The sequence below is a fragment of the Rhea pennata genome, chromosome Z (assembly GCF_028389875.1).
Source record: "Rhea pennata isolate bPtePen1 chromosome Z, bPtePen1.pri, whole genome shotgun sequence".
Lineage (NCBI taxonomy): Eukaryota > Metazoa > Chordata > Aves > Rheiformes > Rheidae > Rhea > Rhea pennata.
The window spans coordinates 67,767,567-67,791,162 of NC_084702.1; the positions used below are offsets into that span (position 1 = coordinate 67,767,567).

General features: G+C 41.1%; 1 protein-coding gene across 1 annotated transcript in view; it reads right to left on the reverse strand.

The window, feature by feature from the left end:
* Window positions 1-993: 993 nt before the first annotated feature.
* Window positions 994-23,596, reverse strand: part of EGFLAM (EGF like, fibronectin type III and laminin G domains) — an 80,328-nt gene continuing 57,725 nt past the window's right edge. The window contains exons 14-23 of the mRNA XM_062599653.1: window positions 21,190-21,315; window positions 20,228-20,471; window positions 15,328-15,439; window positions 13,608-13,724; window positions 12,064-12,244; window positions 7,466-7,544; window positions 6,423-6,566; window positions 3,743-3,826; window positions 2,502-2,605; window positions 994-2,067 (exon numbers count right to left, since the gene is read on the reverse strand). Coding sequence (XP_062455637.1) covers window positions 1,913-2,067; window positions 2,502-2,605; window positions 3,743-3,826; window positions 6,423-6,566; window positions 7,466-7,544; window positions 12,064-12,244; window positions 13,608-13,724; window positions 15,328-15,439; window positions 20,228-20,471; window positions 21,190-21,315 — 1,346 coding nt within the window. The 3' untranslated portion in view covers window positions 994-1,912. The remainder of the gene's footprint in view (window positions 2,068-2,501; window positions 2,606-3,742; window positions 3,827-6,422; window positions 6,567-7,465; window positions 7,545-12,063; window positions 12,245-13,607; window positions 13,725-15,327; window positions 15,440-20,227; window positions 20,472-21,189; window positions 21,316-23,596) is intronic.

Here is a 23,596-nt window from a genome sequence, read left to right on the forward strand (position 1 = left end):
TTTCCCTACAGTCCACAGGGTTCTTCATGGGTCTCCCCTCCCGCCCCAGCTAAACACAACTTAGCTTCTCCTTGAATAAAGCCCTACCTCCTTGTCTCCAGGTCCTCTGTCTCTCGCCTATTTCTTCTAAAGATGTTTTTCTGAGGTGTGATTTGGACAGGGGATGGCGTACAGCCACATATGCTGCTATATGCTGGCATCATGATACATTTTTAGTTTTCTTTTTCTCTCGTCCTCTAGTAAGTCCCAATATTTGTTTTTGTCCATGGTGACACGGCTACAATGAGTTCACGATCTTCCACCTGAGTAACTAGAGTTTCTCTTTCAACATGCAAAAAACAGGCTGGGTTCTTCTTGAGAATTATTTTGCCTGTGCTAGTATCAAGTAGCACCTATTATTTTTCCCCTTGATCCTGCAGCTGCTCACAATTGCACTTAACAACAGTTAAGTGTTTTGATTCCAAGGGAACAGGGAGCATTCCCGGCCCAGTATCAAGGCAGCAGCAATCTCCGTACGCACACAGCCTTTGCCATGCCAGTTCGTTTTAACTTTTTGCAGAATGTAGATGAAGCTTGTCTGACACCAGCAGGTAACACCACCACGTCAGGGCTGCAGTGAGGCCCCACTTCTCTCCGAGCCGGTGCGAGTGGCTGCAGCAGAGCCCTGTTTGTTAGCCACAGAGAGGTCTGTGGGTCACACAGCCGGCGCCGTCTGTGTCATCCCCCCCCCCCCCCCGTACAACTTCAACTAAAGAGTTAACAGAAATAAGATCTCCAAATGCTGAAATTCTGGACCATTTCCTTACTGTCTCGACAGCACTCTGTTTGACTGCTTAAATTACAGTTTGACAACCAAGAGTGCATAAGTGTTGGTTCGATGTCTAGAAAATATATTATTTTAGGAGAATTGTGACCTACCAAGGTCTCTTGCACATCCCTTTTCTGATTTTTGAGCATAAAAAACAGTGATTTGAAATAGCACACTAGCAAGGGTTTGCTCTTTTCTTCCTAATCTTTAATCTGTTTAAGCCAGGAAAGCTTCATAATGTACAATTTTAAACTGTCAAAATTTACAAAACAAAAAGTCAAATTTAAAACTGGTTATAATTCACAAATATCTCCACCAAAACTGTATAATACAGACATTAAGCCTCCCATATAACAAATTTAAACCACAGTTTGCTTTGCTATTTTTAGGAAAGTGTGCAAAGAGCTAATTGTACAGTACACCTAAATGTTAAAAGTTATACCATGTAAGCAGGTCCGCTGCTGCTATAAAAAATATACAAGTATAAAATTACTTCTACAAAATTGGTTCATTGATCTTGTTGCTTGTAATAAAAAAGTAGACTTTAAGAACTTTTCTCCTCAACAAACAACAGTATTCTGAAACCAGTCACTGCAGGTATTATTTACACAGGGTGAAACATAATTTAGCTAATTTAGAGAGTGGTAGAAGAACCACTCATTCCAGTACATGTATTGGACTGCATAGATACAGTGCCTGATAACATATTTGTAGAACAATACCGTCATTGTATCATTCTAGATTGGAATGGATGCAGGTGCTTCAAGACCATTCTCTCTGGTATCAAAAGAAATAATCTATGGACCACAGCACAGTCATTAAACTACTCGTTACATCACACAGTTCTTTGCCATTTGCACCGATGTACAATCTTTAGTGTTCACTAGACATTTAATGGGTAAAAGGGACGGTTCCTACACAAAATATTCAGTTTTGTTTGCTTTGGTCAGCAGAGGAAAGCAGAGGGAAAACATTCTTTCTGAGGGTTTCCCTTCAGCTCCGACGACGAGCGCAGACTGGCCGTGGAGGACTGCGGTGGCCAGCGTGGGTTCAGCCACACACGCAAGCGCACAACGGGCTCTCCGCGTCGCGGTTCCTCTCTTGTCACTTGGTCCCACACATGTTGATGTTCTTCCCATCAGCAGCGTCCTCCACCAGGGAAATGTGATAATCGGTGGAGAGCGTGAAGTGCGAGATGCACCCCACCAGGCCCCGCATGTACTGTCGGTTTGTGTGCAGCGCTATTTCCTTCATCCCACCTGAGAGAAACGCGGCCATGAGAAACTCTTCGCCAACGCACGTGTTTATTCCCACCTGGCAGACCGCACACCCAACAGCAGTGCGATCCTTCCTCGCTCACCTCGGAGGGGACTTGTGATTTACAGGTTCTTCTGTGCTTTTAAACACAGTTTTTAGACACCTAAAGTATCGGCGGGACGGCAGAGGAGAATACACGAGGATGCCTACTCTTCGTTGCCCCACCTGCGCGATCCGTGAGAGCTCGGCAAGCCTGTGCCTCGGCTCCCACAGCGGCCGCGGACGCGCCGGGTGCGCGCTCGGCGCTGACGGTGCCTGCGCTCGCCTGCCGGGGGGACGACCGCACGCGGGGCCCGGCCCTCCCCGTGAGACCGGGCCGGGGCTCAGGCAGCTCCCGCCGGCCACCCGGCCCCGTAGACGAACGGCGAATACTCACCCACATAGAGCACCCCGTTGATGTTTAACTGCCGCATCTTTCCAGGGGATTTGCCAGTTCTGGCACCATAATCATCCACGGTTACCTTGCCAGACTGCCCGTCTCTGAAACGAGAAACAAACTGCTTTCACGCGTCCAGTCGACGTGGATGGACATGGATGGGAGGAGCAGCAGCAACAGCACCTTCCCCACGCCAAGAGACCTGGGTGCCTCCCCCGCGAAGGGCTGGGGCTGACGCTGGGAGCAGCCACAGACAGTGTCATGCTGTGGCAGTCCAGACCCGTCCGGGTGTCCTTTCCAGGGAGGAAAGTGTCAGAGAGGCTGCAAACAGGGGAGGTATCTCCAGAGGAGGAAAAAAAACTGGAAAAGAAATAAGTCAAAGCATTCGCAACAGGGGATGGGAATTAACACCTAGGGGTGAGGGCACGATGGACAGGTCCTAACACATTTTTAAAAGCCAAAAGTGAGACAGAAAGTAAACAGCAGAAGCTTAAATAGGAAGGTGGGAAAAAGAACCAAGCTAATACTTACGCAAGCTAATGCAAGCTATAATACTTATAAAAAGCTGAAAAGGTCCCTTTCTTACTACATTTTTTTGGCCACTTCCATTTCACAAAGTCAGTAGATGCACTGACAGAAGAGCCAGTTGATGGGCTCCTATTCTCATTGAATTTAGTGACAAATTGTGCTAATGTCAGCCTGCGATTTCCAGGGAACCAGCATCTCCAAAGAGAGGGATGCAGCTTTCCCTGCTGGGCACACTTGCCTCCTATGAGGTAATGAGTTATAAATGAGAGTTATATATACACTGGATGATGTCTACACCTCCTTCAAATAATTTAGAAAAAGCAGGCAAACACTGCCAGTGCTCCAATGCTTGTGTCAGCTCACAAAATGTTCACTGGGGAATTTCAAAATGCAGACATTAAAGAAAAATACTCTTAACCCAAATAGTATGGGTTTAAGAGGATGTCTGTCACAGCCTCAAAATAGCTCTGCATGACTCTGGCAGCCCGCCCTGAGCTGTGCTGAGTTGCAAAGTTGGCACTGTCACCTCTACTACAATGATCTTTATATACTGAAACAGTCAAGTTGCCAACAAGGCAACTCTTAGGTGATGTGAGCATGTGAAGCTGCAATGATTCACGTTCAACCATCGTCTAGCTTAGGCAGCACCTTATGGCTGGGCATTGCCAAAATGCCTCTGAGATAAAGTGTCACCAGTTAGAGAACAGACTTACCGAACAGCCTTGACTCTGTGCCACCGGCCATCGCTGAAAGAGCCATTCACCACTATGGATGCAATGCCACTGCCCAAATTATAACTACAATTAAAAAAAACAAAATGTTATCATCTCTCTTTCAAAGACCTGCTCCCTATCTAATTGCTCAAACATCCTCACTCTGTCCCCTCTTCACCTGTTCTACCCCCCTAAGCTGCACCTTACAGCTAGGATTTTAGGGGAACAGGAACCTTTGGAAGTCTGTCTGGGAGGCACTTATTTTGCAAAAATAAGCTTACAGAGGAATATGCAAAACTTCCTCCTGCAGAGGTCAACATGTGCTACCATAACCTATCCCCAGGGAGCAAGGGGCTTTTGCAGGGCTGTTTTTCCCGGAAACAGAAGGTTGCAAAGGTCAGTGACCTACAACTCTTTTTGGCCTAATAGGAAAGAGCAGTAGGAGTTTGCAAACACAACTAATAAAGGATGTAACCTGAAATAGATCTACAAATCATCTAAATAATAGGGAAGATAAGACCTGTGATGTTAGAATGGATGAAGTCTATTGATGTAAATGCAAAGATAGTCATGAAGAGTCCTGACAGTCTGCTTCAGTTGTCGCTCTGATTAATTCTTTGTCTTTGCCACTACGAAAATTATTCAGCAGACATAATGTCCCCATTATATTTACTCTTTTGGCACTTAGGTCTACCTTCACGGTAGATGCTACAATACAGTAAGCTATGAGGTGTTCAGCTGCCTAAATAAACAAGATGAATTAGCCTGAGCTGCTGCTGCTGGCCTTCTGCTTGCACCTAGCTAACATCAGGAAAGACTGAAACTGGAATTAAATTCATGGATAGAGTTAGGGACCTGAGAACAGCATGTTCAGCTGTGCACTGCTCAGAGCAAAACACATGTTTTAAATTTGATTCCTCTAGAGGCTTAAGAGAGCAAAGAAGTATCTCTACTCAGGTTGCAGATATTGGTCTAGGTTGAGATCTATAGAAGAATTCGGGTATTATGAAGCTGAAGATCGTACCTAACTTTTGGCTACAAAAATTAGATTCATAGCCCAGGTGAATGAGGATTACCTAAAATAAGGATATAACTGTGTATAGATACATAAAACAACAGAAAGTATTTACAACAGCAGTTACACTGAGTAACACTACTCTCTGTTAGGCAACAGGAAATGGAAAAGAAAAGTTGTGTTTTGAATTCCAAACTGGCCGGGAACACAGGTATCTACATTTTGGGCTGCAGGAAAATACCTGCGACCAATTTTACAACTTTGATTATTCTCTTGAACTCATATATCAGAAGTTGTTCCTTTCAAGAATAGCAGGAGGATCATGCTTTATGAAAGAACGTAATATATTTAATTTGCATTTGTCCTTTCAGCACCTTCTTCAGTGCTCCCTTTAAGTATGTAGTGACTGTTTATGTGAGTTTTAATTTGGGATCTTAGTTTTACATTTTCCTAAATGTGTGCAGAAGGTACAGCCATAGGAATTAAATTTATCTGTTTTAACCTAAAACCTCTGTGTATCTTTGTCTTTTGGGGACCTGAACGACCCTAATAAAAATGCACTGTGCTTAGAAAAAAGACAGAATAGACTGACCACTTACTAACCAGCATGTTGGAAACACAGACTCTCCTAAGACTTTTACAAAATGTACCATTTCTGCAGATTCAGCTCCTAGTTTGTAAAACAACAAGGAAGCTAAGAGTTTTTGCAAAGTTAACCACAGGAAACCACAAGGAAATAGCTTTAAAGAAATTATTTTAAATAGGAATACGCAACTTGGTCTAGGCATCTAAGGTAGCAAACCGCAACCAGATTAAGTCAAATAAAGTAGTTTGAAATTCACCTAAATGAGTAAAAAAATCTTTTTCATCTAATCAACACTCTTTCAGAACAATCCATAGTAATAAAGACATTTTTTAATTTTCTATTTCAGTATTTGTCTTACATAAGCTGAAATGAGGGATCATGAGGAAAGAGTTGACTTTCAAAAGGCAGGAGTCCCAAAAAGCACCATGCCAAAAGTTGCAGGGAATCTTTGCCTAAGCGTCTTTAAGGGAGAAAGCAACTCTGGAGAGCACACGTGTTCAGTCTTTTCCCAAAACTCCGTAATTTCAGCTTATTGACAGCAATATTATTTGTTTCTTAAATAAGTGGTCTGTGGATGATGGAAGTAAAAAATGCCTGGTGTCAGCTGGCTTTTAACAGGACAGGAGATTCTCAGGTTTAAGAAGACAGGAGCCTTCTCCCATGTGTGTTTCTGGTGTCCGATGAAGAGTGAGCCTACAGCGAGCACGCGTGTTACTGGGGTCTCCCTCCTTGACTCATTTTTTTGCAAACACCTACTCTATTTGAGACCGCAAGTGCTTCAAAAGGCATTGGGGGAAGTTACTGACAGCACTCTTACCCTCATATGGTGACTTTTAGAAAACCAGGCTAAAAATCTGATGTTTAAGATTGTGAAGGAGGAAGGAGCAGGAATGACATATAGCTGGCAACATGTTACTTGTTAAACTCACAGCCTCTCCCAGACAAAACCAGACCTATCAACCTTGAAGTTATAATTGTCCTGCAATATACTGAAAGACAAAAATATTAGACGTGTTGTTGAGATTCACTTGACCTTTAAGTGTATTGCATGCAATAAAAATAAGGAAGTCATAGTTTACCTGAATATTAATGCTCCTTCTTGAAGGCCTAGAGAAATGAAATCACTATTAGGTCGCATGCGACTGTCTCCCCTCCACATCAAAAGACCTTCCTTCATTGTGGTTTTAAACCTCATAAACACATTTGTTCTTGATCCTGATACCCTGTTTAATGTAAAGAAAGCAAATCATAATAAAACATTGAACTAGGATAGTCCTTCTTCAAGCAAAACTAAAAGTTGATGGAAGTATTTCTTCTCCCCTGGTCTTGCAGGTTACTGTCTAGCAACTTGCCTATTTGCTGCCTTATGAGCAACTCTGGTTCACATTACTATTTCCAGCATTTCAGGGTGGGGAAATTGAACTTGGGCCTCCAAAATACTAAATGCAATAGCTGCTAGGTTTCTCAACACAGTAAGAGAGCATATGTTTTCTGTCTAGGCCTGGTGTGAAATCCACTTGCTAATTTGAGAAGGCCTAGTAGGCTTGCTCCCAGAATGGCTAACTAGAGAGAGCGGGTGGGTGAGAGGTGCTGAGCAGCAGGTCAGCACAGTGAAGACAGTTTATTTTGGAAATTGTTTCCCTAGCCAGAGACTGAAATATAGGCAGTCAGGAATTTTTTTGAACAACCCAAAATTTAGAGTCTGGGCATCTTCTAGAGTAGACAACAGCCAAGCAGAAGTTTGAGGACCTAAATTTTAGGCTCAGGAGGCTAAAGTAGGAGTTAAAATCCTTAGTCTCTTTAAGGATATGGCTCTGTACATCTCTGTTCTTTGTCTTCAGGAACAGAATACCAGGCCAACCCTATATCAGAACTACATTGTGAATACCAGTTCTTCAAAGGTTGCAGGATGCTCAGATATTTCAATAAATTGAGCCATGAGCATAAGCCTAGAAAATGTTTTTTGGTTTTTTTTTTTTTTTTTTTTTTTAATTTAGAAACATGGCAAATATAGCTTAAATTTAATAGAGCTTAAATATATAATATCCTCTGGCCTGAGACTTCCAGTGCCTTAACGGTAAACAAAAAGCACAATCATTTAGGTTCACAGAAGATTAATTACCTCTTCAGGATGTCTGGATTATCATACGTGAGGTAACTACGACCAATGAACTGTGGGATTTCAATTGCTTCTGTAATACCTAAAAAGTAAAATAAAATAGAGTAAAATAATAACAAAGCGTGTCATTTAGCTGACAGGCAAATACAGGCAAAAAAAGGCTTTTATTGATTTATTCTCCCACTGAAAGGTACCTGCTAGTGGCACAAAATCAAGCTGAATTTACTTATACTGGCTTGTATAATGGCAGTCAGTTTGTACCTAAATGTAAAAACAGTAAGTGAGAGTTTAAATCATGCCTTCCCCCAGTGATACCTCTACTTAAGGTCATCATACCATAGGCCTAATGTATTCTTCCACCATGAATGTTATAGCAGAAAAACATGAAGTATTGGGAGCATTTTTATCTCTGCTTTCACATTCCCTGATTCTCCATGTGGTTCCCAGTGATCCCATGGAGTCCAGCTGCCCTTCTGCTGACATTTATGCCTTAACCACCTTTAAAACACTCCTCCAATGCTCCTAGTGGAGCACCCTGCATAGAGCACATGCTGGCATCTCTTATACCCGAAAAATGATGCTGAGAGGCAGCTCAGGCAAATTCCGAGCTCCCCATTTTTCTCCTTCCAGTTGTTTCCTGCAAGACTCCCACCCTCTGGCTGGGACTTTGCACTGCGTGGCTGCTGCTGGCCACGGCGTTCCCCATGAGGCCGCAAGGAAGGGTGCTGGTGGCACCTGCCGACAGCAGCGCCGCAAGCAGCCAGCTCCAGGAGAAATGTCCCAGCTTCCACCAATCAGTTTAGAACTTCTGAAACCAACTGAGAATACCCTCCTTGTTCGCATTAAGGGCTTAGGCCATGAAGGGCTGTATTACAGAAGCTGAAGGTGCAAAGCCTCTCGGAGCATGTGTTCAACACAGTGCAGTGCTGCCCTGGAGGATGAGCACGTTTGGCTCAGACCTCACTGGTGTCCCAGACGCAGCCCCTCCTGGTTTTCTAGGTGACAGCCCCTCCTACAACTATGGGTTGTGATTCCAGCTTCCTACTAGAAAGACAGCACGCATTGCCACGTGGCCAACCAGACCTGGAGCTAGTGCGCTGCTTCACACAGAGCAAAATTTAGCAAAATAACTCAGATGTACGTATAAATCACTGAGCATCCTGATATAACCCCTACGGTAGGATAGGATCACTGGCCTGGACAGATCTTCTTTCGATTGAGTACCCTACAGTTTGCTATTGATCTCTCATAGCTGACTGCTGCATTAATATAAGGCAGTTTTATAAACTCCTTAAAATAGTTCACTTCTTCATCCTATTTTCTTCTTGAGAACTAATCCCTTCAACCTGCAGCTAATCTCATCTACAAAAACTTCAAGCTTTTCAGGGCATGGATGCTTGCTTTCTTTGTGCAGTCCAGAAGCTGGCTGGCCTTTAAGGGCTCCCTGTAATACAGATATGTAACAACTTGCGTAGTCTTGGAGCCAAGAGCAGAACTATGAAATTTAGGTGTACGTGCCAAGACAGAATTTCAGACAGTGACAAATGGACGTTTTCATCCATAATGAAATCAGAAAAACTGCCTAACATGTCTAAAGAAAACACCATATACTGTCCACAGTCTGTAGTCTGCCAGCGTTATTAGAAGATTTCAAAAGATGTGTTACCCTAGGCCAGTGGAGCTGACACTTTCTGGATCTGTCTGTTTCTGACCATGGTGGATGGAGGCAGAGAGAGAAAGGAGTCTTTCTGCCCCGCTCCACGTCCTCCACTGACACCAGAGTCCTACTGTTCTTGCCTTTGGAAGGGGCAGGTGCTCATGCTGGGCAAAATCCCTGCCCTTGCTCCAGCATCCTGATTTCTTCTACAGAGCAATGCTCCACGGGCACTTAACTCTGCTTCCTCTTCCGTACGCTCTTCACCTGGTATACACAATTTGACCACAGAAAACGACCAGCTGTTTTATGAATACAGGACCCCAGCTCTAGAGCTAACACTGTGCACTTTGCAGGTGTTCTAGATGCAGTCTAAAATATCGACAGGACAAGGTTTAAGGAGTATCCCCTCCCCCCAAAAAATGTTTTGGCTTGTCCACAGAAACTTGCCAGTCTTCATGTAAATCCAGCATTCAACTTGATAGAGCAGACACAGATGCACAATGACAGAGCAGTTTTCACATCATTTGCAGTACTTACTGTTAAGGCAGTAATTTCCACACTCTGCAGGGAGTCAGCACAAAACAAAACAAGAACATTCTGATTTTATTTTTCTATAGCATGAAAGTCTCCCCTCCAAGGACTGTCTAGTTTCCTCCCCACCTTTTGTAAATGAGTAATCCCCACTTCCCTTTGATACTCCAATGGACAAGTGTAATCACCTAGAAAGGTGTTCTTTTATCACTGTTTTACACAACTATTCATCTTTGCTTAAAACGCACAAATAGGGCATTCAGCTAGTACCAGCTCCAAACCTTTCTGATAGACCTACTTTTATAAAGTCCCAGGCACTCACTGTGGTTCATATACAGATCAGTTCTAACCAGGAGAGAACTGTTAGCTGTTCTGCTCTGTCTTACAAGTAAATATGAATGCCTTTAACACTCACCGCAGATTGAATAAAGATACAAAATACAGGAATGCCAGCAGAAATTCCATTGAATCTTCAGCCAAGGATCCATTAAGGCATCGATGAATATTTCGTATGTCTCATTTTAGTATCATTTGGGTTTTCATAAGTGGCCTGTACAATTTTGGAGAAGGAAGCCCAGTCCCTCACAAGTACTTCGGTTTTTCAGTGTCTTGGGTTGCAATAGCCCAAGCCCAAGCCAAAAGTTGGATAGAGACTGTATTTTCAGTCTTCCACATACTAGCTGAGCACGCTAGCCAAAAAGCTGTTCTGAAGTAGAAGCATACACACATACACATTCTCCTTTAGCCATGTGTCTGCTGCAGCAAAGAGATATATGTAACAATTTTTCTTTTTTTGAGAAATCTGCTCTCCATTCACCAGGGCTGTTCTAGGCTGAGGGTCAGGAGGACTGACCTCTGTGCTCTGTGCACAACCAGAAACTTGGATTTTGGTGGAAGCCAAAGGTGAAAAGGAGCAGACAAGAACAAAGGTACCTGAAGAGCAGCCAGGGGCACCAGGAACAGAAGGTGGATGACTCATGCCTTCTGACAGCCTTAAAATTGAATTAAGATTAGATCCACAGGGAGGCGTTAGAACAAACAACGCTTTGGATCCAGTCCAAGCCACAGGAGTAAAGCACTTCAGGTGAGACCATTTCTGAAAGCCTAGCTGCACATCGAGGTGCAGCACAGAGTGCTGAGTTGTGGGGTGCCAGCTGACCAGTGGCGATGGGCAGCATGCAAGGGCCAGTGCCTGCGCGGGGGCTGCCCCACACACTACTCAGCGCACTGCACCCGGCATTTAGCACAGGTTGGAAGTAGATGAGCAGCGAGGAACTGCAGCTCCACTGACACGCAGTCACTCATTCAACTGGCAGTCAGTCACCTGCCGAAGTTGCAAAGCATTCACTTGCCTTGGCTGTCACTGGAGACCTTGATGCTACTGCAGATACCACCTCCAGGTCATGAGTTTAACACCCTGCAAATACCTAGAGAGCCAAAATCACAAGTGTTCCTCCTCCTCACAAGGAAGGCAAGATAAATGACGTAGCTCCCACTATTAGTTAGACCAAATAATGTAAGCAAAGGGGCATTTTCTGTTTTTAATAAAATGTTTTTGTTATGAGACATTTTGTCTTTTTTGAAAGAAAATGTCTATCTATTCATCATGATTTAATCAAAACCACTATTTTATTTACTTTCAAGTTTGTGCTTGTGAGAAATAAAAAAGTGGGTGAAGAGTATAATGTTACTCAGCTCTTTTAACTTAGTCGGCTGTTAAGGCACAAAATTTTCCCATCAGAATTTTTCAAGATTAAACCGGACAGAAGGGAAACGGCTCCATCTAGTGGAGTACTCTAAAATGCATTATTTTTAATATATGCAATCTGAGCCCTTTCCTGAATGTAAGGTTTCAAATATTGCAGTGGCTTTTAGAAGAATAACATGTGTCTGGGCAGGTTTCTGCCTTGGCGGTCTGCACTGTTGTACTGAAATGGGATTCGTGCATATGGTGAAATTACAGAGTATTAGAATCTAAAAAAGGATTAGAGCGTTCGGTGTATGAGAACAGTTTGTTATTAGCATTAGGTAGGATAAAATTACAAGGGTTATCAATCTTCACACTTCAGCATGTAAAATAATCACTGGCTGAAGGAGGCTGGCAGGAATTCCCCCTTCGTATAGCACTGCATAATTAGGGAGTTGCATGACACCTGCTGTATTGGCTATCACGAGCAACCAGACACCAGGCTACTATCTCTGGATCACTGCTCTGTGCTGCGATAACAATTACGATGTTCCAAATAACAAAACGAATGCTTCCCGGGTATGCGGCATCTGCACGGATGCAAAGAGCTCTGGTGTCCAGGGCTTCTATTTCAAGGGATGGGCACAACAGCAGTTGTAGGTGCTAAATCTCTCTTATTTTTGTGAACATCTCTGGATCTGTGGACTGAAATGCAGCCATCATTACCTTTTTGGCAATGTTGCCCATCGAAGCCCAGAGGACAATCACATTCGTAGCTGTCCTTTTTGGGAACGCAGCTGCCTCCATTTGCACATGGTGAGCTCAGGCACGGATGGGCAGCATTTTCTAAGTTGACTCCAGAAGTAAAATCCTGTTTCACATCTATTGTCTGGTCATTCAAGACAATCTATGTATGTAAAGCAAAACAAAAACAGAGCCAAAAAAAAAGAAAAAAAGAAAGAAAGAAAGAAAGAAAGAAAGAAAGAAAGAAAGAAAGAAAGAAAGAAAAAAAGGGAGGGAAAAAAATGAGTTAAAAACTTCCAAGACTGGATGGATGCCTTTTGGTATTTCACTGCTAGTCAGAAGACTTCTCTAAATGACTTCAGAGAAAGGTAAATCTGGCAACTTGGCCTACAGTCTGTTTCTTATCAGGGTGTTTTCTAGGCACAGAGTTCCAACATTTTCTGTTGCTCACCCTGATGCAGTGGAGATAAATTTCCTTTGTGCTTTGGGGTACAGATCTAGACAACCCACATATGTATAGAAGCTGGATGGGATTTACCAGCCTCATATTTGAACACTAGTGCATTGCTTTGTAGCTGAGTTGTGAGCGAGTGCTATAAAAATTAGATGAGTGTTGCTGAGGAAAAGTGTTTCTGAGATCAGGAAACCCCCAGGGAAACTAGTGTTGAGAACAGAAATATTAAGCAGAACAGCTTTTTCACATTTCTACTGCCCTCTACTATCTCATCTTGCCTGAAAGAAGCTAGAGTTACTAATTGGTGAAAAACATAATTAATTACTTCACAAAACTGTTTGTGCATAAACTGCAGAGAACTGTTAAATGTTGGGATTTTTCCCATGTGTCAGCAACACAAGTGTTCTTCAAGAAAAACATTTGCAGAATCTCAGCTGACAACTCAGCAGTGAGATTATGCCTATCGGTACAACTTCTATCTCAGCTACATCAAAATAAGTTAATTTTCACAAGCAAATAAATAAATTTTAAGGCCATAAAGAAGTGTAAGTTGTTATAACCCAGACAATGTACTTCTGCATTTTGAGGGAAAAAGGTTACATCAAGGCCACAAATGCTGTTTGAATTAAAAAGCATCAAGCTTTTGTCTTAAAGCTGGGCCAAAAAAGAATCCACTGTCTTTGTAGCTTCTTCCTGACTTCCAGGTAAGTTGTTCCAGTGGTTAACTACACTGTTAAAAATGTATGTCTTATTTCTGGACTGAACTTATCTTCAGCTTCCAGCCATTGCTTCTCATCAAGACATTTTCTGCCTCATTAAAATATATTTGCTTTGGGAAATCTCACTCTCATTTTAAAATCAGTGGACCACAATCAAGGCACTTACTAACCTTACCTGCGTAAACTAAATAGCTAATGATCTTAGGTCTTTCTACACAAGGCATACTTTAAAATACTTATTGACTGAATACTGCTAGTGCTGTAAGGTCTGGTTTTTACCCTAAGTGCCCACTGGAAAGGATATATGATGCGATGGAAAGAAATGTTTCCAGTATATTACTGTGGTCACATACCTTCTGGATGCTCCCACTGAAGGGCCTCAGGATCCCCGAGTTCTTCTTCACAGTATCATAATTAGGGACTCCGCCAATAAATATATCAGAACTGCACTTAATCTGTGTGAAAGCCCCCTGCAAGAAACATAACATTTGATTAGAGCAGCTAGAACCATGCTTGCATCTCCAGATCAGTTTACGTTAGATCTTATACTTACTTTAATCCCTTGTTATGTCTGTTAAATACAACTCTCTCATGAAAGCCACTGCGGGACCCTCTCTACTTGCTGTCTGAGCTTTATTTCAATTAAAGCCAACTGAAAACTGTCAAAATTTAAATCAGGAAAAAAAAGAAGAGAGGAAAAAAGAGATCTGAAACAATAAGAAGTTTTTTCTCTCCTTATTTACCAGTCAGTTCTCATTCTGATTTCTGATTTCACATCTGAACTGAGAGGAAGTAACTCTATTTGCAATGACTTCAGTTATATTGATGTGAAATTGATATTAGAGGGACTAGAATGAGATCTGTGAAGTTAAAATCAGAGCAAGGTCCAAGGAATAGAGACTTGTCCAAAGCTTCCAACATGTGAAAAGTAAATCCATAGCAAGATGCACGGGAAAAAGGAAGATACATTGGATTTGCTTTAGTTACTAGAAGCACTCACTTGGGATTCCTGACAGGTCTAGTCAGCTTCTTGGTGTGAACTGGAAGGTTTTAAACAGCTGAGGATGGACACCTATGTAATTCCAGTCTTGCAGAAGTCCCTATGATTTCTTTGTTGCCAACTCCCACCCAAACTCCTTCCCCAACTGTACTACAGCACTTTGAGAAAAAACTGCGAGTCTTCATCTTGGACCATATATCTAAAGGGGATACATATATCTATACATATCTAAAGAAACTGATTTGTTTGAACATTCCCCACTCGATCTGTTTCTTGACAAATTTCAATTGATTTACATTTTTCAAGAAAAGTCTTTGCTTTAAATGGAGTTTGCTAGTTTGCCAAAAGACACCAAAGATTCTTCTGCTGATAGATTTGGGAATCTGGTTTTCTAAAGAAAAGATAAAGATTTTCATTAAGAAAGAATAAAAGACTACAAAATGTTTTTTAACAGTTCTAGTCTCATATTCTTGGGATTAAAAAAAACCAAATGTGTATCTGTTTGGATTCCTGGATGAAAAAGTTAATCTTATTACAAACTTGACTCACTATGACCTATTAGTGAGGGAAACCTGAAATGCAAGTAATTGACTGTTTGAGTATTCCAGCACTTATTCTGTCCGGAAAAGTAATCTCACAAGAAGACGAAGAAGGAATTTTCATTGGGTCCACCCTCAGAGAGAGGTAGAAATAGGACTTTTTTTACACACTACTTTCTATTTCATCCTTCACCAGATGACATATTTCATGGTGTGTATGCTGTGGAACAGATTCAGCTACAACCAATAAACAGCCAGAAAAGAATCTCAAGACCACGCGTAACCCAGCTCAAAGGGGGTCCAACCGCACGGCAAGAGCGGGGAAGGCCACGACATCAGCTGCCGTTACAGGATTCCTGTCTCGGAGTTCTTGCTGCCCTCACATGCAAATTTCCAGAAAAGGATGCCCTGACATGTACCATTTTTGGAGCTCTTAAGGATTTTGAGAGTAGCCTGCGTGGTTTACGGCATTATCATTTTATATATAAAAAAAGCTGCATTCATATGCAGCAATATATGTCACACACTTCTCACCTCTGCCATCCCTTCCACTGGCTTTTGTTTATCCACTTGCAGGATACCATTCTTCGCTGTGCGAGACACTCGTAATTCATGCCATTGACCCAAACTGACAGGTTCTTCACTCCTGTTTGAAGAGGAAGAAAACAAGTATTTTGTACTGTCACCTTTCTGATACTTCCAAATATCATTGGCAAGATAAAGAGTCAAAAACTCTGAGGATGACTTTAAAAACTAAAAAATCATTGAGTTTCTTTCCTCACAGGGCAGTAATATATTTGAGTACCATCAGAAAGGAACATAAAATCATGTTCCTACAGCAAATGACAAGCCCTCTACTTCTATTTACAAAAACATATTTCAATGATCAACATGAATTTCATCTACCGCAGAGCTAATTTTCTGCTAAGTCATTTATAATATACAAAGGCAATTTTTAATCTTAGCTATAAACCCTCTTTTCCCAAAGACGTAAGCTTGGAGATAAAGCTTCCCACTAAATGGTCAGTTTAGTCCCACATTCTTTGTCTTCTTCTAGAACAGAAGCGCTTTGTGTTGCCTTATCAGTTCCATCTATGCAGACTGTTAAGTGAAATCCTCAGAGACACACATACGCACAGGCTGCTGTACATTAAGGGGAAGTAACTAAATATGATCCTAATGATGTGATCCTGACTGGGAGCAAAAGTCCCCAGTTGTTGTGTAAAACATTCACCAGTCTCAAAGGGAGCATTTAAAAACTGGTCCTACGATCCTTATTAGTTCAACACTAATATGAATAGCATCCTGTATAATGAGTAAAAATACACTCCTCATCCGTGGAGTTCTGTAGAACTTTGCATTTTATTTTAACTGGTGCATTAAAATGGCATTTGAAAACATTTCATGTCCAAATAATATCTTGCAGCCTTTTCTTCAAAATTCACTGCTCAAGCTTGAAAAATCAGAAGCAACGGTGTTTAGGACACCTTAAGACTTTCTAGTTTTGTATTTTCAGGCTGTTTATATTTACAGATGAACAAAGATACATTTCAAAATGAAGTATTTAATTGAAAAAAAATGTGATCTGGAAGTGATTCAATAGCAACTGAAATTCTGATTTAAAAATGCATTTAATTTTGAAAATGTGAAAGTAGCAACTTGGTTTTTTTCCTGAATAATCAACATAAATTCAGACTACTTTGTTCCTCCAAATTTTCCTTAAGTCCATTTTTATCTATTCAGAAGACATTGGCAATATTACTTTTTACTACTACTAACATTTTTTTCAGAAAACTTAAAATACTTAAAAAACTAAATAAAAAGATATCACCAAGCAATGTCATTCACTTTTTGTCCTTTTTCTTGTTTGGTAGCATTTAGGGTTTAATTACCTTGGGTAAATCAATATGTAATGGAATTTAATCACCTTGAATAAGTCAATATTTATAACAAAATCAGACAGGTTTGGCTACTTAATAAGTGGCAATATATACCTTTTATCTCCTCTGCTGATCAGGTCAACATCATGTTAACCCTCCTGCTCTGTCAGATTTAATTACAATTAGGGATGAGTAAATCTTGCAAAGTTTGCACTTGAGATCTGCAAGTTGTTTCTTGCATTCACAGCCCTTTTTAAACCGGCATGAGTTTTTTTAATGCTTTTTGCAGGCATTTGAACACTTCTCATTCTTTGCTGGCTGTGTGGACTGAGAACTATTTTTCCCAGAAAACTGAACTGTAAGGAATAACCCAAATCATGAACTTCTTGATCCTGCAAACATCTGGCCATGTGAAATCCCAGGGGATACTAGATTTTCCCCTGAGACATCCTGGTAAATAGCTTAGATTCTGCATCTCACATTCCCTTCAGCATTGCTGCTCCTCTCCATGTCTAGTGCTTCTCCACCTCAGTACAAACTCACAGTGCCATCAGGGTTGCAGAGACCTCTGGAGACCACCTGCTCCAAGCCAGGACCCAGCTAGAGCAGGTTGCCCAGGACTGCTGAAGCAAAACCCAAGCGTTATGAAGTTCAGTTTCTTTTCTCCTATTGTTGACATACTAAAATGAGCTTGCTCCATCGCTAATTATAAATATATTCTAATGACATTCTAATGATATTCTAATACTTAACAGCCTATTATCTCAGCCTGGCCCTAAGAACAGAGGCAGTCAGGACTACGTTGCACACATTATCTAGAAAAAGGAGCTGAACTGAACATACGGCTAACTATTCGCGGGACGTGGTGGACTGACTGCTGTGGTCCATGAGGTGGTGACTGAGGATAGGAGCCGAGCTTGGGTTAACTGCCGTAGGATACCTGCAGTCTTGATGTACATCAGCCACGGGAAGGATTTTGCAGACTGAGGAAAGTTCAATCTGACATTCAAAATTACATGGTTCTTGCATGAGTTGAGTATGCAACCACACTGTCTGAAGCTTGAATGTGCGCTTGTGCATGGATGTAGTCATTAGCCAAATAACGTGGTACAGAAGGGTGGTAATAGATGGTAATCAGCTGGAGAAAGTGTGACACAATGTAATGCCAGTAATTAAGTGTTTATAAGAGGAATAGGGATTCATTCATTTTGGATTAGATTTATGGGCTCAGAAGGCTCCACTGGGTACCAGCATTATGCCTCATACAACATTAGCTTGCTAGAAAAGACTGAATTAGTGAAACCACTGTAAAAAGTAATGTTGAGCAGACAATCAGAAGTTTGGCATTTCCTCATCAGGTGCCTGATCATGCAATCGATCTAATATTCATTGAACACAAGCATCTGTAAAGTACTGTTTAACAACTTCTGTGTGTTTTGGGCAATTCTGATGACTTTTAACTAAGCCTGACAGCTTCAGGACATTATTCAGCTATCACATCAAAATGCATTTTCCTTAATATGCATAAACATGACCCAAATGTTAGCTGGCCTTCTGTTCTCGCTTTTTTAAGGAGAAAGGGATATTTTCCACTCTCAGATATATATGCTTGTGGCTCTTGCCACATTTTACAAGCCAAACATATCTCAGTTAAACTCTTGTACCTGATGTTTTACAGCACTACAGTATTTTTGGGGAAAAAAATGATTGTCTACTTTAACGTCTGATGATTGCCCGTAATAAGAATTAGACATCTATAATCAGAAAGAGGTTGAAAGCTGTTGTAAGAAGGGCCATTCTGGGTTGGAGCAAAGGTCTCTGACATTAGCTATTTCTGCTGTGTTGGGCAAGAGAAAATAACAGGGCAAGTATGGATAGTTCCCTTGATATATCCTCCCAGCTTCTGGCAACTTGTCATTTAGCAGTTTCCTGAATCAGAGGCTGCATCCGTACAATTGTGTTTGATCTCTCTCAATGGATCTTTCTTCAAATTTGTCCCATGTTTTTTTGAACCTATTTATAGTTCTGGCATCTGTAACATGCTGTGACAATTAGTTTCCACAACTTACTTGCGTGCTGCTTGAAAAAAAAGTCTAATTTTCATTGTTTTATACCACTTGTTCTGTGGTTTCACTGGATTCCTTCATATGCTTTATTTATCTCAAGGTCACTCACAATTTAAAAATCTTTATCATACTTCCACCAAGCTGTCTATTTTCCAGGCTGAAGAGTCTTACTGTATTTGTGGAAGCTTTTTCCTTCCCTCTCCTGGATATCACCATTGCTCTTCTTCAGAATTTTACTAATTTCTTTTGAAATGGAGAGATCAGAACTGCGGGAAGTTTTCAAGACATGAGTGTACGTATCAGGAATTTTTACAAAGGCGTTGTTCTTTAATCATTCTCTGCATTGCACTTGCCTTTTTCTATTCATCTCTAAGCAATTAGCTGTTGCTTTGACAAAGCGATGCCCAGTGACTCCACGATCTCTATCTGGTAACAGTAACGGTATTGCCACAATTGCGTGTTGTTAGGATTGTGCATTATTTTGCATTTGCTGACTTGAAATTTTATTTCTCACTTACTAATATGAATGAGTTCGTTTACTTGGGTCCTCATTCAGGGGAAAATCGGTATATTCCTCCTAATCTTGGCATAGCCAAAATTCCCATTGTTTCCAGGAAACATACGGTACACAAAATTTTCAGGCAATGTACATATTTTGCATAAGCTTTGTATAGATTATTTCTATTTATTAGGTCAGCCTGGTCCAACTGGCAGCCTCTTGGGTCAGATCCAAGGCACTGAATGCTTCTACTTGGCCCTTTGCCCTTTCCTCGGAGCACAAGGAACAGCTGTTCAGGGACTATGCACTCAGTTTACACAGAGATTAGCCCTTTTTGAGGCATCTCCTCGTTTCCATTCTAAACACCTGTTTTAGGATGGGATGAATCATTCTCAGAAGGTCTGTCTTTATCTGGGAGCCAGACATCTAACTTTTAGGCTTACGAATTTAGGTTATTTGGATCCTATTCTTAGATCACCAAAATTCTAGCACTGTAAGAAGGAAAGAAGGGACCTGGAGGTATACGTTCTCCTTCCAATGCTCCAGCCCAGTGCTTACTGTCAAAACTCTAGACTGTGGGAAGATGCTCAGTAAAGTGCCAATATTTTACCATCCTGGGCTGTAAAGTAGGAATGTATGCATGAAATATTCATGGATCCCCTTCCTTATTAACCTCTAATTAGCTGTGACATAACATCATGATGGCAACAAGGAAATTTCTGCAATATCATACAGAAATAAAGGTAACAGCTACAATAAGATGGTGGCATAAAATTGTAACACTCATAACTATGCTTTGAGATGGAAATTAATGTAGGAAGAGAAGGAGAAAATCTTATGCACTTATATAATGTAGGTGTTTCCTTAGAAGTAGTAGAAAGTGATGGGCTCAAATACCCTATTATAGGTTATTATTCTTCCCAGCCCACTCCTCACTTGTATCTGCACTGTGGCACTACTGGAAAGAAAGTGCAAGAAACCCAGCTTACCTGATAACAGCCGTTCCTGAGCCACAGTCAAATCTGAACTCCACGTAGCCAGCCACCATGTTAATGGAGAGGAAGTCCTTGCTGGCTGTGTCGTAGCTGTACAAAAGGACACCGCTCTCTACATCTGGACGAAATGTCATCTCAAACTCCATGAAGGAAAGGTAATTCTGTGGTTCCAAGGGCCAGGGTGTGCTAGCAAACGACCTTAAGGATTCGTTGAACTGAGGTATAGCCAAGGAGATCACTGGAAATCCAGAATGCACAAGCAGGTCACTTGAGGCCCAAAGGTGAGGAACTGACTAACCCACTAACTAATGCCTGTTCCCTTGTTATGTACTTAAAGCTAATATTAAGAAAAAAAAAAAACTCTAGCTTTATCATTCAATTTAAAAACATTTTTATCCTAACCAACAACATTGCTTTCCTCCTTAATCCCTTCTTTCTTCAAAGATACATTTGTATAACAAAATGCTTTGCCCCTTTTCTGTATTATGGCCATGCTTCCCAAAGTAGTAGACACACATGCAATGAGTGGTTTCATGAAAACCTATCTTCTGCAGCACAGAAAATAATGTGGTATGTATTTGACTAGTTGTTTATATCTCCATGGTTTTAACAGAAAAATCATATTTGGTATTTTACATGTTAGCATGTACAACTGACACTGTTTTTGGGGAGAAATGCATTTGTTTTTTTAAGAGTTAATGTAGAGCTGTGGCATGGTACATTATTTTAGCTTCTGAAAGGTGAGTTTGAGAAGCCGATTACACAGGAGCTGGATAGAGCTCCAAAGTGAATGGTGGGGGGTGATTTCGTTATGTGATTCTAAACAGAAGAAACAGCAAGGACTGTCTTCTGCCAACGTAATATTGTAAGGCAGCCTTGGATATTAACATGGAGAAAATGCATTGAACACGAGATAACACATACAAAGAAATATAAGCAACCTAACATCTTCTCACCTTCTTCACAATGATGACCTTTAAATCCAAGAGGGCAAAGGCAAATGTACGAATCAGCTTTGTTTGCAGCACAGGTACCACTGTTGATACAGGAAGCTTCATCACAAATTCCACTGCTACATTCACCTAAACACAGGGCCAGAACATATCGTTTGTTTGTCAAAGAAGATTTATGTGGCTCTTGGTCATTACTAGTAACAAATACGATTTGCTCTCCTATCTAGCTTCTTTCCCTATTTGTTAGGCTGTGCACCTTTGAGGCAAAGGAGCTCCACTGTCAGCACCGACGTTATACCAGACTAGAAAGAGATTTTTAAAATAGCAGAAATTATCACTAACCAACAAAATCACAACAGTCATGCATTTCATTCATTCCCCAGATATCTAATTTTCTGTCTCTGTTCCCATCTTTATTTTCTTGTATTAATCTCAGAATCTCCAAAAGTCACTGGATTCTTTACAAGCACTGCAACTTGTCTAATTTCAATTACCTTAAGTGCTTCCTTCTTCATGGTAAATTTGTGCCATGGTAAGCTGGAAAGGTGTTCATCATCATCAGCTAATCTTATTAACTAAAATGAGGTTAACTCTTCTGCCTGCCCTAAAAGGGATCTATATCAGCAGGATATGGGCTTTCTAAGCAGCATTTCTACTCTGCTGGCACATCACTTAATAAACTTTTTTTTATTTTATTTTTTTGCTACAATTAACCTGAAACTGCCATAGAATAAACAGTTTACTTATTTGCCTCTTAGAGCTGTGATAACTACAAAATCAGAGCATTTAATGCTGAAGTACTGGATTTTATGATGTACTACTTAATTCTATTTTTCTTCTTTATTTTAAATAGTTTCTGCTTAGATAGATTCCCCTTATTCACAGTACTAAGCTGAAGTTGTTAAGAAAGCTCAAACAACAACGTTTGTGGTGTATGAGCGTAAACATATCATTTGGAAGGGCAAAATTGCCGACAAACTAAGAATCACATTTACTTTGGGGTACTCTGAAATATCACCTCTGTGATGAGAGAGGTGCACTGAGGCAATTCTGACTCTCCAATTGAATATTATCAGAAATAAACCCTGGAGAACAGTTATCTGAGGTGACCAAGAAAATTTTGGCAAATCTCCTGCAAGAAGAGGATATGCTGTGTATTTTTGTGTTGTTGTGTTTAAATACAGCACTCTGACACAATCACTCTGATTGCAAAGACAGTTTCCACAGCAGCACTCTACCAAACTTAGGTGAGGTACTGACATTAGTACACTGCCAGCTTTATAATTTGGTTTCCCAACATATATTCAGAAAAGAAAGTACAGTGAAATCTCTCGTGCAGATGGCTGACGCGCTGCTTCATCCTGTTACAAAAATGAGAAGATCACTCAGTTGTCCAAGCTGGAAAATAACCTTTGCTTACCGAGTCGCAGAAGACAGACGCGGTTATACCTCTTAGGTCATCTGGAATAACTCCCTGTCCGAACAGACTTGTCTCGTATTGTACATTTATAAACGTCCGGTCAGGCCCATTTTTTTTATTGTGGAGAGGGACAGCCTGAGCATGATGTTCGCAACGCAAGGCTCCAGGGCTAGCCCACGGATCATAAGTAAAATATAAGAGGCCTCTGCAACAGAGCAAATTCTTCTGCTGCAGAGAAGGAGACAACTAACCCTTTCAAAAAGCTGCCCCATATCCGGCTGCGGGAGCTCCTGTGCTCACAGCGCTCATTTAGCCATCTTCTCCTCTTCTGAGCAGCTAATGGCCACAGTAAAATAAAGCAGGACTGTACTGGGGGGTTTGTTACGGTGTTTTCCATGTAACTTTACTCCGTTTCAGTGGAATTTAAACCAGTTTCATTGGGGTTCAAACAACACTTTCCATATATAAATCCTATGTTAAAGTTTACTACAAAATAGAGAACATTTTAAAACAACAACCTGTACCTTTCCTCAAGGTCCTTTTCAGTTTTACTGCCTAGGATCACTATGATTATAAATAGGTACCTAGTCTCTGAGTTCTCTCATGTTCTCACGTTCCCATCACTTATCATGATGTAACAGGAATGAGTAGCACCAGTTCCATTTTACAGACAGGGAAACTGAGCCGAGACATGTGGGTAAACACCGATGTTGATATACTGAAATGCAAACAGAAAACTTGGACAACACTCATCTTTACTACATCTGCCTGATTAATAGACTGGTCTTTTCAAACAGACCAAAATCTTTCGAAACCAGAAAAGGACAAGGAAGAAAACCCTAATGGGACAAGGCGCAGGCTCACTGGTTTTGGGGGCAGTTTGAACCAGAATGGTCTTGGAATTTAAGGACTGTGCTGCTCTCACAGTGTCTCAGTGACATGGGGTATTTCAGCACGCAGTTCAGCACAGGTGACTAAACTGAAAGGACA